General features: G+C 47.6%; 1 protein-coding gene across 1 annotated transcript; it reads right to left on the bottom strand.

The window, feature by feature from the left end:
• Positions 1–1,896: 1,896 nt before the first annotated feature.
• C11H2orf74 (chromosome 11 C2orf74 homolog) lies at positions 1,897–4,903 on the bottom strand. Its single transcript, XM_032916922.1, has 6 exons — positions 4,784–4,903; positions 4,357–4,391; positions 4,080–4,258; positions 3,616–3,729; positions 2,842–3,007; positions 1,897–2,258 (listed from the first exon to the last, which is right to left on the bottom strand). Exons 3-6 carry the CDS (start codon positions 4,226–4,228, stop codon positions 2,088–2,090), a joined length of 600 nt encoding a protein of 199 aa, XP_032772813.1. The 5' UTR covers positions 4,229–4,258; positions 4,357–4,391; positions 4,784–4,903; the 3' UTR covers positions 1,897–2,087.
• Positions 4,904–15,381: the final 10,478 nt, after the last annotated feature.

The raw sequence follows: 15,381 nt of genomic DNA, 5'->3' as shown, positions 1-15,381 counted from the left end.
ACCACCACACCCAGCCCTCATCTGACATCTCTAGTTGACCCTCTGACCAACATTACAAACCAACAGAGCTAAAATCCACTTTAAAGATACCACCAATCATTCCCCTAGGAATCCCACTCGGGAGTCTCTCACACCTCCAAACTCAGGAGCCACCACACCCCTGTCTGCTTGCACGATCACCTCCCAATGTCACATCTGTACCCTTCTCACCTGAACTGGCACCAGAGCCATCTCCATATCTTAACCATTCAGGGGTCCCTGCCCCACCCATTAGTGCCATCAATTGTCCATACCTCAGTATAAAGAAATGAGAACCTGGGTATTGACTCCAAGATAAAAACAGAACCAAGTAAATGCAAACAGCACCACAGAACCAATAAAATTCAAATTAACAATAAAACACAACAGGCTATTCCTAAGTGCACTGCTGCTGTGTTCCGGTCCTGAGGCCTGTGGACTTCTGGGAGCCTGTGTGTCTGGACCATGACAGCTACTGATAGAGCTTCACCAAGCCTTGATGAGTACAGGAAATACTGATCCGACATATGTTTAAGTATTAATCTCGCCTGCACTCATCAGTTTGGGATGAGATAACTTGGTTTCATAAATGCGGAGGTTGGCTTGGACATTGAAACCACAAGCTTATGCCAGAACACACAGCAATAGAGAGATGTGGGTAAGTGATCTTTTCCTTAAATGATATTCACTACGGTGGTCCAAAGGCAGGCAACAGAACTGTCCACCAACACTTGGAGGTTGAGCTCAGCATGGTGTCACTCCTCTGTACAGGGATGAAGGGTGTGAGGACACTGCTAGACGACACAAGCCAGCCTCGGAAGGAAACACGTGTAGTCAGATTCACGGGGACAAAGTCCTGGCAACAGGGACAGGAGGAGGGACTGGGAGCTAACACTGGGGGCTCAGTGTTGCAGTTCTAGGAGATGTTTTCTGCAAATGGCTGGAAATGTGGCCGTATACCAACAGGAATGAATTTTCCACCACTGAGCATCAGGTGTGTGTGCGTTTTACCTTACATTGTAATGTAAAGTCAAAATTGTAATGCTGGGGGCTGGGGATTTAGCTCAGTGGTAGAGCGCTTACCTAGGAAGCGCAAGGCCCTGGGTTCGGTCCCCAGCTCCGGAAAAAAAGAACCAAAAAAAAAAAAAAAATTGTAATGCTGGTAAAATATTAAAATGCTTTCTGAGAACACAGAGGCTCAGTATCTCTGCCCACCTCTCTCAGCCCAGACCAATTTAATGCATTCTCCCACCATGCTTCTACCTCATGTGGGACCCTGTCAGCTGCTCAGTTTATCCAAGTGACCGGTCGGTCAAGCCTCCTCAGCTGTAACCAGCAGACTTTCCACACAGACATGTTTCCCCCCAGCACATTGCTCATGTTTCCCGCAGTCCTCTGAAGGTGGCCATTCTGCTCTATGCTGAATATCCCGCGTCTGAACAGCACATTTTACTAGAGATGAAGTTTTGGTGTATTGCCCAGCCTAGTCTCACATAAACTCGAGTCATCTCCCAAGCAGCTGATACCGCAGCTGTGTATCGCTGTTCCTGCCTCTGGCAGTAATTTTAAAGGACAGAAACCAAGAATTGTTTAATCCTAAAGTTTGCCAAATTTAGCAGTAGGTTTTGCTGGCAGTAATTTGCCAATCTTATAAAGTAATAGTCAGGACAGGGAAGGTTCTGGACTGTATGCAATACACAGAGGACCCCAGACATAGATTTCAGGACTCCCATGATCACGTGGCAGCGTGCTCACAGAGTGCCTCTGATCAAAGAATGCAAAGGATCTTAACATCCAAGTCTAGCACCGGAAGCTCACCACCGTGTCAGACGGACATTTAAGGAGATTTATTATAGTCAACTTACCAAACTCAGATTTGTTTGTTTAAAACTATACTGGGGCTCAGTATTTTACGTACAGAGTTTTGCACAGTTCTCTCCTCCCGCAAAGGTAGGATACCATCTGCGTTTGCTCACTACTCATCCTCCTGCTGTCTTGGCATGACCCAGTACCTCAGCCGAGTCCAGCTGGTCAAAGGTTGCGCTTGTCGAACAGCTTTTCCCTGCACCTCACTTCCTCTCCTTGTGCTCTCGAGCATAGCTTCGAGGTGTAGCATCTTCGTTGCCAAGATCCACAACGATCACCTCCTTAGAAAACGTCACTCCTTTGATAGGTCTTTTTGGGCTTCTATCTGTAGGAGTTCTGTGGACATGTATGGGTATTTTCTCAGCAAACTCACCCTGAAGAGAGAAGGGGACAGACAAATGACCAACCCAGGAACAGCGAGGAGCCCCATGTTTTAAAGCACTGTTCATATGCACATTGAGAACGAGAAATAGAACAAGAATTTCCCAATGGTACAGACAGCAGTGATATTCCCCTGTCGTACAGGGGTACATTGATTCAGACTAATGTTATCTGAGGAATGTAGTCAAAGCTGACAGCAACATGGCCTAGTATCCTGCCTTAGGCTACGGAGGCATTGGGGGAGCTCATGAAGTCTACAAGTGCTTGTGTGCGGATGTGGAAGGCTCCTGGGACTGCAGTAGGAGCACAGCACGTTTACAGCCATAGGAAAGTTGCAACTCACTTCAGGTTTCCACATGACAGAAGTTTAGATCCTACGTAAGGTGCAGGGACTTTTATAACTCTAAGATCCCAGGAGTATAAGACAAACAAAGGAGAAATATTAAGACGAGTGAAAGCTAACTGTGGAAGCCTGTAGCTGGACAATGCCTTTTCTAATCATGACTAACTCCACCCACATGGTGACTCTCCTCCTCACGACCAAACCCAAGCAACCCCTGAGAGAGAATGTGTCACCTCATGCTTGGTTTCTCTAGAAATCGCAGGCTCATATGTCTGTCTGTTTCTGTAATCTTCTGTCTTGATGTCTCCTAAGGATGTGGCCATCTCTTTCTTATTCTGCCTTTGTACAAGAATGCCAGGTCTCACTGGCATGTTCATGTTTACGAAGTGCAGTAGGACCCTGGAAAGGCATCAAGAGTTTTAAAAAAACAAAAGATCATATGTCTTAGTCAACATTACCGCACATACAAACGGCCAGGACTTCCACATCACTTTATGTTGGTATGTGTTTGTGTGTAACTCTGGGTACACGACTGTGTGTATAATTGTGTGTGTGACTGTGTGTGTAACTCTGTATGTATGTCTGTGTGTGCGTATATGTGTGCATGACTGTGTGAGACTGTGTGTCTGTGTGTGTATGTCTAAGAGTGTATTGTGTATGACTATGTAATTCTGTGTATGTGTATATCTGTGTGTGACTGTGTGTATGTATACTGTGTATGTGTACATGTATGTGACTGTGTGTGTGTGTGTGTGTGTGAGACTGGGTATGTTTGTGGCCATCTAGATGTCATTTCGTCACCTTGCTTTTTTGGGGTGCAGGGGTGGGGGTAAGATCAGTCAGTGAATCTGAAGTGCACAGCTCCCCTGGGCTGGGATCTGTTTGTCTTTGCCTCCAGTTGGGGTTAAAGATGTTGCTATCATACTTGCATTTTACGTGGGTGCTGGGAGCCAAACTTGGGGTGTCATACCTCAGCGGCAAGCCCGCTCCCCAGTCTCTGGACTTACTTGTCATTAACTTCAGGTCTGCTCATCTGTGTGTTAACAGCTAAGCAATTTTCACCGTCGTTTTCACCTGTACAGAGGGGCCTCATTGCCTCTTCAAAGCTCTGACTTCTGTAACTAAAATAACAAAGAAGCTTCAACAGGGAAGGCTCTGGCTCTATGGCATGGTCCAGGACTTTGGCCTTTGAACAGGAAACTGGCACTTTTAACCCCCCGAAGTGGGTACTTACTACATTACTAATTCTATTTCAATTGGGGTTTGAGACAGGGTCTCCCATAGCCTAGGTTGACCTTGCCATCTCTGTGGCATAAAGAAGGACCTTGAATTCCTAACCCTCCTGCCTTCTCCCTCCAGAACTCTAGGATTATAGGTGTTCACCAGTGTGTGCCACCAGCTATTTGAAACTATTTCACGTTATTTCTAGATGTGCTTGTGGCCTACTCTGACCATCAGCGGGGGCTTGTACCATTTGTACAGGAACATCACCAGGAGGAGGAGGATACAAAAGAAGCAGATGAGCAGGATGATGAAGAACGTGATCGCCTTGGTCTCGAAGGCCACAGTGCTCAATGTTAAAATGTCCTCTGATTTCTCAGACTTGCTTTGTGCAAACATTCTTGTTCAGCCTAGTTTGTTCTTCTAGGTCTAGAAACAGAAGAGCAAAAGGCTGTTTTCGGTGTTGTTCTCCCACTCTGTGGGGCTTCACGGAGGAGTCTCGGCTTGCTTTGGTGGAAGTGACTCACGCTGCCTAATTTCTCTTCATAAAGGCGGTAAGAGACTGCGGGGGCCAGAGGGGAGACTGAACTTGGACCCACTGCTCACTCAGCTGACCTCCCCTCATCCCAAAATTGCCAAAACCCAAAGGAGTGAGGACTTGGAACAGCTGGAGACAGACCCAAGTCCTGATTCTTCTCTCTCAGTGACCTCACAGAACCATGGAACTGTTGAGCTCCAGGCCACGACCTGAGGGCAGGAAGGCCACCAACCTCTCTGGGAGCTGTGGACTATAGCTGCTCTCCGCGGTGTGGGGTGGAGGGCATGTGGCATGGTCTTGGCTGGTTTTTTTAGAAAAGGATTTTCCAGATCGTAGCTTTCTTCTCCTGACTCGAGTCTCACCAACCATTCTTCTCACAGGCCTGACTAACTGGTGCACTCCCTTTTGAAACCCACCGGGAACGCCTGGATCAGGGTCTCTTAAGGACTTCTCTCCAGGAGGAACGGCCTATGCTCTTTTCCTGTTCTACTGCACTGGCTTTCTAGACTCCCAACCGGATGCTGCGAAGGCCGCAGCCCAAGGAAGCAGGAATAAAACAAGACGATAAGTCAGAAGGTGAACGCAGGTCTGACCTAAGCAGGTAAGAGAGTAAATCCACAGCAGGAAGGGCAGAGCTGCGTCTTCCTAGGTGAAAGCAACTTAAGAAAACGTGCAACAATGCCAGGCGTGGTGGCACAGTGATGCGGACTCAGGCAGGAGGATGCTTTAAAACATCACTTATCAAAACCCTGCTTCAAAACAAAGGCAAAACAAAACAAGGCAGCTTCTGCCAACTGGAAAGCATCCAAGATGAAACCGGTCAGGGCGCTGGTCCACTCTGTGCTGTTACTTCAGAGGACCGCGGATGGATACTTTGTACTTCAGAGGACCGCGGATGGATACTTTGTACTTCAGAGGACCGCGGATGGATACTTTTGTACTTCAGAGGACCGCGGATGGATACTTTGTACTTCAGAGGGCTGCAGATGGATACTTTGTACTGGACAGAAATTTATTCCTCACACCTCTGGAAGGTAGAGCCTGAGATCAAGGAGCCTTTAGGCTAGGTCTGGGCTCCCTTCAGCCGTTGCCTTGCACTGTCCTCCCTAAGAAAGGAGTGCTCCACACTGTGCGCTCCACAGCCTCATGGCCGAGCACACTCTCCCCTCCAGACCTCGTTCACAAGGGCTCTGCCAAACAGCACCCAAAGGCCCCAACCCTGCTGCTCTGGGGACAGACTATGAAAGGGGAATTTTGGAGAGAGAGATCTTCATACCACAGAAGGGGTCTTTGGCTGGGCCGGAGCAAGAGCATCTCATCCAGAAAGGCTCTCCATCCCTGAATAGTTTGTAGTGTGGAGTGGGGTGGAAGTGGGGGACTGGAGGTCAATTTGTGTACAAGCTGAGGACACTGGCGCCACTCCTGGCAGAGTCAGGACACTTCCTGGAGGACTCCTCCAGCCCGAGGCTCCTAGATGAGCGCACACAGCTTCTCCCAGACTCCCTGCTCCTGTGGCTGTGAGACCTGGAATCTATTCTGTTCTATACATCAAGGCTGCTTCTGAGAAGACAGAGGTGATTTGCTTTGATCTACTAATGGCTGTGCAAGTAGACACATATGCAAACCCAGTCTACTCTGTCATCTGGGTGGACACCATGCCTCAGTGTGACAGGAAACAAGCCACCTTCAGGCATTAGTGTGATATGAGGCGGACAGCAACGCTGGAGGGGGTGTACTTCTGTGAGCTGCTCCTGTTTCCAAGATTGACAGTACAGACAGACAGGGTACATCCTGAGTGCAGGTAAGCCTGTCCCCTGGGCCCTCACTGAATGTGATGTGGTGATAGATACCGTAAGTTTCTATGTATTGTTACTTTAATTCTGGGAACCGGAAAGATACCCACTTTGGTTTTTACATTATATTCAAAGGCATCAGACTGTTAAGCTCAGGAGGCTGTCAGGATCACTTGAAGATGGCTTTCTAGAGCTTAACCTTATATATGCCTGCTTCAAAACTCATTCAAGGCAGGATGGTACAGTCAGTTCAGCAGGAGCACCAAGAACTGTAACCGTAGACAAGGCTGGAGAGATGCTCATTGTTGAGAGCACTAGCCGCTCTTTTCAGAGAACCGGGATTCAGTTTCCAGCACCCATCAAGATGTGCCAGGCAGCTCCCACCTGTGCCAGGCAGCTCCCACCTGTGCCAGGCAGCTCCCACCTGTGCCAGGCAGCTCCCACCTGTGCCAGGCAGCTCCCACCTGTGCCAGGCAGATCCCACCTGTGCCAGGCAGCTCCCACCTGTGCCAGGCAGATCCCACCTGTGCCAGGCAACTCACACCTGTGCCAGGCAGCTCCCACTCACCTATAACTCCAGTTCCAGGGAATCCATTGCTGCTTCTGTGGGTTTCACCTTCCCTGAAGGTGATCGGCCACCCAGCCCACAAGGGTAAGGGGAGCAGAGGTGTGGGGAGGGGTATAGGGTCTAGACAGCTGTGAGTATGATGAATTGACTTCCAGGATTACCTTCAGTGAGACACCTCAGCTTCATTTGGGGTGAACTGGGCTAGATAGTCCTTGGGGAGTGGGTAAGGTTTTCAGGATGGGTGTACAACACTGGCTGAGCCCGAGGTGCTCGAAATGCTTCATTTATATAAAAGGGATTGTGGTGGTTTGAATATGCTTTGCCCATGAGAGGTGGCACTATTAGGAGGTGTGGTCTTATTGGAGGAGGCGCAGCCTTGTTAGAGGATGCCTGTCACTGTGAGAGTGGGCTTTGAGGCTCCTAAATTTAAGCTCTCCCCAGTGGGGAGAGAGAGATTCAGCCCGCCCTTGGCTTCCTTTGGATGAAGATATAGAACTGTCAACTCCTCCCATGCCATGCCTGCCTGGACTGAACCTGTAAGTCATCCCCAGTTAAACGTTGTCCTTTATAAGACCTGCCTTGGTTCATGGTGTCTGTTCACAGCAATAAAACCCCAACTAGGACAGAGGAATTCCAGGTTCTTGCCAATCATGTTCTTACTGGGAGGGGCAGAGTTGAATCTGTAATCTGGCCATAGATCACACGACTGTCCTCAGAGGTGGGGGAGGTCGAGGTTGTGTAGGCCCACATGAGGGGAGCACGCAGGCCCAGAGCAGGGAGAGAGGGGTCCTAACCCCTGCTGGGCTCAGGGGAGGATTTCTAGGGTTTGGATAGGTGTCAGTCTCAGTTTTGCTCCAGGCCCCTGCCGTCCTGGGTGCACGTCCACACTCTCCTGAATGCACATGAACACACACACACACACACACACACACACACACACACACGTGTGCAGGTTTCCCTGTGGAGGCCAGAAGAGTTGGGTCCCCTGGATTTGGAGTTAAGGTGGCTATGAGCCATAGGTGGGAAGAATTAAACTCTAGCGTTCTGTGCTCTTCTGTAAGAGCAACAGATACTCTTAACTGCCCGGTGAGTCTCTCCAGCCCCTTTTAATTTTATGCGTGTGTTTTGCATTTATGTATGTGTTTGCCTGCATCACATGCATGCAGTACTCACAGAGGCCAGAAGAGGGCACCAGATTCCCTGAAACCGGGGTCAGAGATGGTTGAGGGCCTTGTGATAGGAGTGCTGGGAGCTGACCCTGGTTCCTCTGGAAGAGCAGCAAGGGCTCTGACTGCTGAGCCACCCCTCCAGACCTCCAGACCTACAATTAGTATAAACACAAAGGGTGGGTTAATTAAACCAAAAGTGAGTTTTCTGTGGTGGCTTTGCTGTTGTTCCATCTTCTCCTCTCTGGTTAGCCAGGCTGCCGTGTATCAGCTACAAGACCCCCCAATCCCCCTTAAGCGTATTTGATCTGCCTTAACCCTGGCATTCTAACAGTTAAACTCACATTCGTTTCTATCATAACATCACTCACATTCAAAGGTTTTCAGATCCAATGTGTTGGGTCCCGGGGCAATTACCAGCACAGCTCTTTCCAGATGAACTGACATGTATGTCAGAAGTGTCCCTCGCTGGGGTTTATGTAGTTTCCAGAGGCAGGAACTTCAGGCGATCCAGAAGCCCTGAATAGAAAGAAGGTCAAGGGCTGGTATCCCTTAGTAAGCATCATTTGAAGCTACGGGCAAGGACCACAGATATAAAACAAAATTAAAATAGTACCACCCAGCGTAGGGCGTCATGTTTTACAGTCGGAAGGATGGGCCAATGTCTCATTGGGCAATAATTTGTTAAATTTTGGAAGAAACAAATCTAATTAATTCTTCATTTGACTTATTTAATTGTATGTGTATGGTTGTTTTGCCCGCATGTATGTCTGTGTACCATGTATTTGTTTCTTGTGCCAATGGAGGACACACAGGATCTACTGTAACTGGATGGTTGTGAGCCTCCAGTGCGGGTGCTGGGACTCCAACCCTGTGCTCTCAACCCCCGCCTCTGTCCAGCTCACTAGTTAGCACCTACAGGGATATTGTCAAAGTCTTTTGTCTGAGGCCGGGAACACAGTTCTTATTTCCTAACCATTCACTCAGGCATTCCAACGTACCACAGTATATGCACTCCTGTGAGTTACTCCTTGTCCTAATGTCTACCATTGTGTCGTGTTCATGCTTTTCTCTCAGGTTAGAGGTTTACTTTCTCCCTTGAGAGCATGTGTTTTTGAAAATTAACCTTGGTCCTTGCTAAAAAAGAAATCCTTTTTTCTTTCTTCCTTTTTTTAACCAATCAATCTGCCTGTACTAATCTCGGCAATAGATGTGTGTTTCCATGCGTGTGAACATAGTTGCTCATACTTTCCTGTACACTCACACAGGCGTTCCACAGAACACACACAATACACGCTTTTAATAAAAATAAATCTCATCCTAATCTGTTCCATGAGGGCGATTTCAACAGTTGGTGGCCATGGATTCACTTATGTGAGTCTGACCCTTGGGGTCCATTTGGAGAAGATAATGTAATTACGTCATTGTTCTATTATGGTTTTTCTTGCTTCTCATTTTGAGTGTTTTCTGGAAAGTTATGTTCAATCCTGGACAAGTGGCTCTACTTACTAATTTCCTAGACTTTGAGAGCTGGCCAGAGCTGGTGGAATTTTGGTTTGGGTTACTGTTAAGTGGTTACTGCCCTGTAGATGGCCATGTATACCTTTTGTTGTTTATTTATTTATTTATTTATTTATTTATTTATTTATTGGTTCTTTTTTTCGGAGCTGGGGACCGAACCCAGGGCCTTGCGCTTCCTAGGCAAGCACTCTACCACTGAACTAAATCCCCAACCTCTGTTGTTTATTTTAAAAGTCAGCTGAGATCCCATAAGTACTATTGTTAAAGACTTGAGAGACACCCTTGACAATATCCAGCTTTGGTACATAATTAAACTACTCAACAAAATAGAAACGGAAGTAAATTACTTCCAATATACAAAGGCCACACATTGTCTTGGATATGAGTTTCCTTTTAAGGGATTTTGATCCTTCTATTGTTTTGGGCATAGGGTGTTTAACTTGCATTCCATGCACTGTGTGCATGCAGGACACTCAGAGGCCAGATCTGTAGCAACTGGAGTCACAGAGGGTTGTGAATGGCCACGTAGGCGCCGAGAATCAAACCTGGGTCCTTTGCAACAGCAGCCAGCGCTCTTACCTGCTGAGCCATCTCTCCAGCCTGAGCAGTCTCTGCATCCGTGGTGTAAATAAACGACAGATTATGGGTACGGTGGTACACTTACTTTTTCTAAATGTTTGATATTTTCATATTGAAGTATTGCAAACAGGACATTCTCACCCAAACCTAGGTACATAATATCGTTATAAGTTAAGTGAGAAAGAAAAGTAAGCAATCTTAGCTCATAGCCCACCTGCTCCCTACAACCTGCTCTCTTTCAGACTTGGTGCTGTGGGTCTCCTGGCTGCTGTTTGTATTTTGATGCCACTCCTGCCCCTGACCAAGAGCAGATCACACACTCAGGCGAGTCCATGTGAACTCGCTCCCCATCTTAACTGGTTAAATGGTTAACAGGCTAGAGCCCGTGACTGGGCAGTGGAAGGGAAGGTGGGGCTGGAAGTTTTAGAGAAAGAAAGAGAGGAGGGCAGAAGGGGACAGTGGGGTGGAGAGACGGAGAGAGGGAAGATGGAGGAGAGGAGATAGAAGATGGAGCAGAAGCACATGGTCTGGAGGAGCTGCAAGCAGCATGGATCTCCTGGGTGGGAATAGAGCAGTTAGATGGATCTGCCCAGCCTTACACAGTAGTGCACAGCTCATAATATTATAACTGATCGTGTGCTCTTTGCACGGGCTTACTGGGGCAGGATATTCTTTGCCCAGCCGTTGTGCTATCTGGCAGGTTTTAAAGTGTTAGCATTGTCTGGTGTTTTCTGCAGTGACTCAGGTGGGCGGGAGAGAAAGAACACAGCCTGGGCCAAATTCAGCCAGGCTTTGGAACAGGAAGGTTGGGCTAAGGACCAAGCTCCAGGGGAGAGGTGATCGCCCTCCACAGTGGAGGGAGGCTGGCAGGAGAGTGATCTCGGAGTTCTGGAGAGGCAAAGCCAGCATTTGTAGGAGAGGCATTGGCTAGTGGGTGGACAGCTGCTGGTCCAGGGCGTAGCAGGGATAAGCTGTGGGTTTTTTTTTTTTTTTTAAATTACACGCAACCTTAATTTGGGTTTCATTGCTGTGAAGAGACACATGACCAAGGCAACTCTTATTACACACAACATCTAACTGGGGCTGGCTTACAGTTTCAGAGGTTTAGTGACAGAAAGCATACAGACAAACTTGCTTCTAGAGAGCCAAGAGCAATACATCTTAATCCAAAGGGAGCCAGGAGAAGACTCTCTTCAACACTGGGCAGCACCTGAGCATAGAACCTGAAAGCCCACCCCCCCCCACACTGATGCACTTCCTCCAACAAGGCCACACCCACTCCAAAGGCCACACCTCCTAATAGTGCCATTTCCCGTGGGCCAAGCATATTCAAACCACCACATTCTACTCCCTGGCTTGTTAAAGCTATGGGGCCATACCTAATTCAAAGCCATAGCAAAATACAAAATATATTCAGTCCACCTTCCAAAGTACCTAGAGTCTCAACAGTGTTTAAAAGTCCAAAGTTCGGGTTGGGGATTTAGCTCAGTGGTAGAGCGCTAGCTTAGCAAGCGCAAGGCCCTGGGTTCGGGCCCCAGCTCTGGAAAAAAGAAAAGAAAAAGTCCAAAATTCAAAGTCTCTTCTGATATTCATGCAATCTCTTTCCTGTAATTCCCTTACAGAATCAAAATCAAAAAGCGGATCACACACTTCCAACATCACAGGATATGTTACCATTCCAAACATCATTGTGAAGAGATCCTGGATAGAAACAAGATCAAAAACTGACTGGGAAAACTCCAAATTCTGCATCTCTGTGTCTGCTGTCCATCTCCTTTCAGTGTTGTTGACTGAAACAGTTCTTTCTCTCGGGCTGGCTCTACTCCCTGTTGGCAGCTTTCCTCAGCAGGTATCCCTCAGCTCTGGCGTCTCTAACATCTTGGGGTCTCCAAGGCAACTTCAACTACACAGCTTCTTGTTTCAATGTCTGGGATCCTATATATCCCCTCGAAAGGGCCAGCTTTGCCTTGAGTCTGGTTATAGGTCCAGAAGAAACTACTGGGGGGCCCTTGAGGGACATCCGTATTGTCTTGCCTGACATTTTCTTCAGAAAGTCACTGCTGGTTTATCAGACGATGAATGATTAATTTCCTCATCTGAAAAGGGCATTTCAAGGGCGAGGGCTAAAAGTGCTTTTTCCTCAGGTACTCAAACTTCTTCAAAGTTCTCAGCTTCAACCGGGTCCTCCCACACACCCCCATCCCGGGTTTTAGGATCCCATTCTTGGCCAATCAATGCGCTCGCTTTAACTGCTGACACCCTCCGAGTCTAAGACTTGAACTTTTGCTGTAATTCTGCAAAACTTACAAAACGAGGGCTTCGGTTTGATTTTCTGCAACTTGAGCTCTATGACTGCTGGAGAGAAGGTTCTCTTCAAGGGCACATCTAGAAACCTTTAGATTGTTCATTTTGGAGCCAGGCAAGTTTATCACACAGCTCATTCCTTTCGTTTATCAACCAACTTCTGTGCATGGCCCTTCAGTCCTGGGCTGTCAGCTGCAACTGAGGCTGCACCTTCACCAATGGCCTTCCATGGCCTCTCACAGTGCCAAGCCTCAGCTGCTCCTTATGACCCCTTCATGCCTTCAAAACCAGTACCACCTGGGTGATCCTTGCACATTACCAAACACAGCTGCAGCATGAGGTACAATCTTGGCTGTCTCCAGAACCCAGCTTCTTTGTGCTCTCAGAAAACACTTCCTAGATTTCACCTCAGGGATGCTGGTCTTCTTAATCACTGCTAATTTCTCAGCTCCAGCTGACCAGTATTAATTTTATGGTAACTACTTCTAGTATTGACTCTAAAGCCAGAGCCACATGGCTGAAGCTGTCAAGTTCTGCTGCTTTCTGGGGCTAGAACATGACCCCCTTGTTCTCTTACATCCTTCATCGCCTAAGCTTAGCTGTCCTGGAACTTGCTCTGTAAACCGACCTTGAACTCAGAGGTCTGCAGGCCTCTGTCCCCCGAGTTCTGGGATTAACTCAGATTAGGCACCATACCCAGACCTAAGCTTTTCTCTACTTGGAACTTGCTCTGTAATAGACTGGACTTGAACTCAGAGACCTGCTTGCCTCTGCCTCCTGTGTATGGACCATCATACCTGAACCTAAGCTTTTCGTGGTCACTATACCTCAAGATTCAGATCAAAAGCCTGTGACTTCCAGCCTCAAGATCTTGGTCACAAGAGTGCCCTCCATTTCTGGATTGCAGTTCACTCCAGACTAAATTTACAAATGAAAACTATAACTAGGTAATGATGCATAAGATTATATAACTATCCCTTCTTCAACTTCAAAGACACAAACAATAAGCCTAGCTGGGTGGGATCTTGCCCTGAGGTTACCAATCCCTTAATTCCATTTAATGTCCTTGAACACAGGATTTAGCTCCATTGCCTCTTGAACCATGCATTTTGTATTTTTTTCCTTTCTAAGTTTGCTATGCTAGGTCAAAATGTTCTCCATGGGAGTAAATCAGAGGAAAAAGTATAAGCTTTTTTTTTTTTTTTTTTTTTTTTTTGGAAACTTCCTTTGTCAATGCAATTAGTCTGAATCTCTCCACTTTAGCCTCAGGTAGACAAGGGCAAAAAGTAGTCACATGCTTCACCAAAACATCGTAAGAAGGATCACCAGGCAGCATACCGAAATTATTCTCCTCTGAAACTTCTCGAGCCAGGTCCCAACAATTTAAATCATCCTTATTGCCCATGTCTTCCATTTTCCTACTAGGATGCTCCATTATGCCCCAGTTAAAGCATTCCATTGATTTCCAAACCCAAAGTCCCAAAATCCACATTCCTCCAAACAAAAACACAGTCACGTTTATCACAGCAATAGCTCAGTTTCTGGTACCAACTTCTGTCTTAGGGTTTCCATTGCTGTGAAGAGACATCTTGGCCAAGGCAACTTGTATAAAGGTCAGCATTTACTTGGGACTGGCTTACAGTTTCAGAAGTCCAGTCCATTTTCACCGTGGTGGGAAGAATGGCATTATGCAGGCAGACCTGGTGCTGGAGAGCCAAGAGTTCTACATCTTAATCCAGAAGTAGTGAAAGAAGTGAATTGGCCTGAGGCAGGCTGACTCCATGACAGACTGCAAACTATCAGATCAGGAGACCAGGCCTGGGCTTCTACTCCCCAGAACTGGGCAAGCCAGTTACTGTAACAACCGCAGGCTTATGTAAAAAGTACCCCAGCTTATAAAAGGACAGTTAGCCAGACTTGTAGCCAAGAGGCTGAGGAGAGCTTGACAGGAAGCAAAATGAGTCCGAATCATAGCATCACCTAGACCCCTAGAGACAGGGCCCACCAGTCAAGATATAGATCACCCACCCCTCCCTAATGTTCCTCCTTTTGGCTTTAAAACTGAACCTGCAAATTCAGTAGGGGTCCTTCCATCCCAACCGAATCAGGCTGGTGCATGCAGGAATTTGTACAATAAATGTTCTTTTGCACACTATTGAGTCTGGGGTATTATTCTTCAAGCAATTCGTGGACCCTAACATTTGGTGTGTTGCCCAGAAGGCACTGAAGACCCCCAATCAAATGAAATAGCTAAGCGTTTAGGGGGAGCTTCTCCTCTCCCCACCGAGTAAGTTTGGGAGTGCTCAGTCTGTGTTTGCTTTTGTTTTCTGCTTATTGCCAACCTGGAGGCCCAGAGGGCCAAAGCAGATGTGTATTTCCACACAGTGGCCAGGGACTAAGGGGGACTCCCCCAAAATCCCACCTGGAGAGTCCCGCCCCCCGCCCCCGCCCCCAGTGTGCTCACCTGGAATCTTGAGAACCCGGAGTTCACACCTGGTTTCTGGGGATTCTGAGATTCCGGTTGAATCTGGAGAATCTGGAGTTCCTACCTGGCTTCTGAACCAGCCGTAAGTCTCCTCTTGTGCACGGAGGGCGAGACCGTCTGAAAGGCTGTTCCTGGTTTGCTTTGCTTCTCCCGGACCTGTCCTTCCGTGTTTGTCTCTGTGTGCTCTGTTCCTGATCATTCTGTACCAGTTTTTAGGCAATATCATCTTGACTTTAAAAAAAAAAACCAAAAACCAAAAACCAGAGCACCCCTCTGAGTCTGGTTCTGGGTCATTTTAGGGACTTCCTCCAGACTGCAGAGGGTCCAGGGCAAATCGTGTGTTCCAGTAAACTTATCGACTTCGCAGGAATGAGTGGCCCAGCTTTAAGGTTAGCTGGCCCAAGGAGGGGACTATCCATCTCCCCATCATTTACTGGGTAAAAGCGACAGTCACCCGGACCAGGTTCCTTATATAACCAAGTGGCAGTGTTTAGTGGAAAGCCCCCGTTTTGATGAAACCCTTTTTGTCACTGGCTGCACCACCCTCTGCTTTCCAGGGCAAGCCCCGGGGCCGGCCTTATTTCCTTCTTCAGCTCCC

The sequence above is a fragment of the Rattus rattus genome, chromosome 11, assembly GCF_011064425.1.
Source record: "Rattus rattus isolate New Zealand chromosome 11, Rrattus_CSIRO_v1, whole genome shotgun sequence".
NCBI lineage: Eukaryota > Metazoa > Chordata > Mammalia > Rodentia > Muridae > Rattus > Rattus rattus.
Note: the sequence above shows the minus strand (reverse complement) of the source record. Positions and strands in the feature narration are given on the sequence as shown.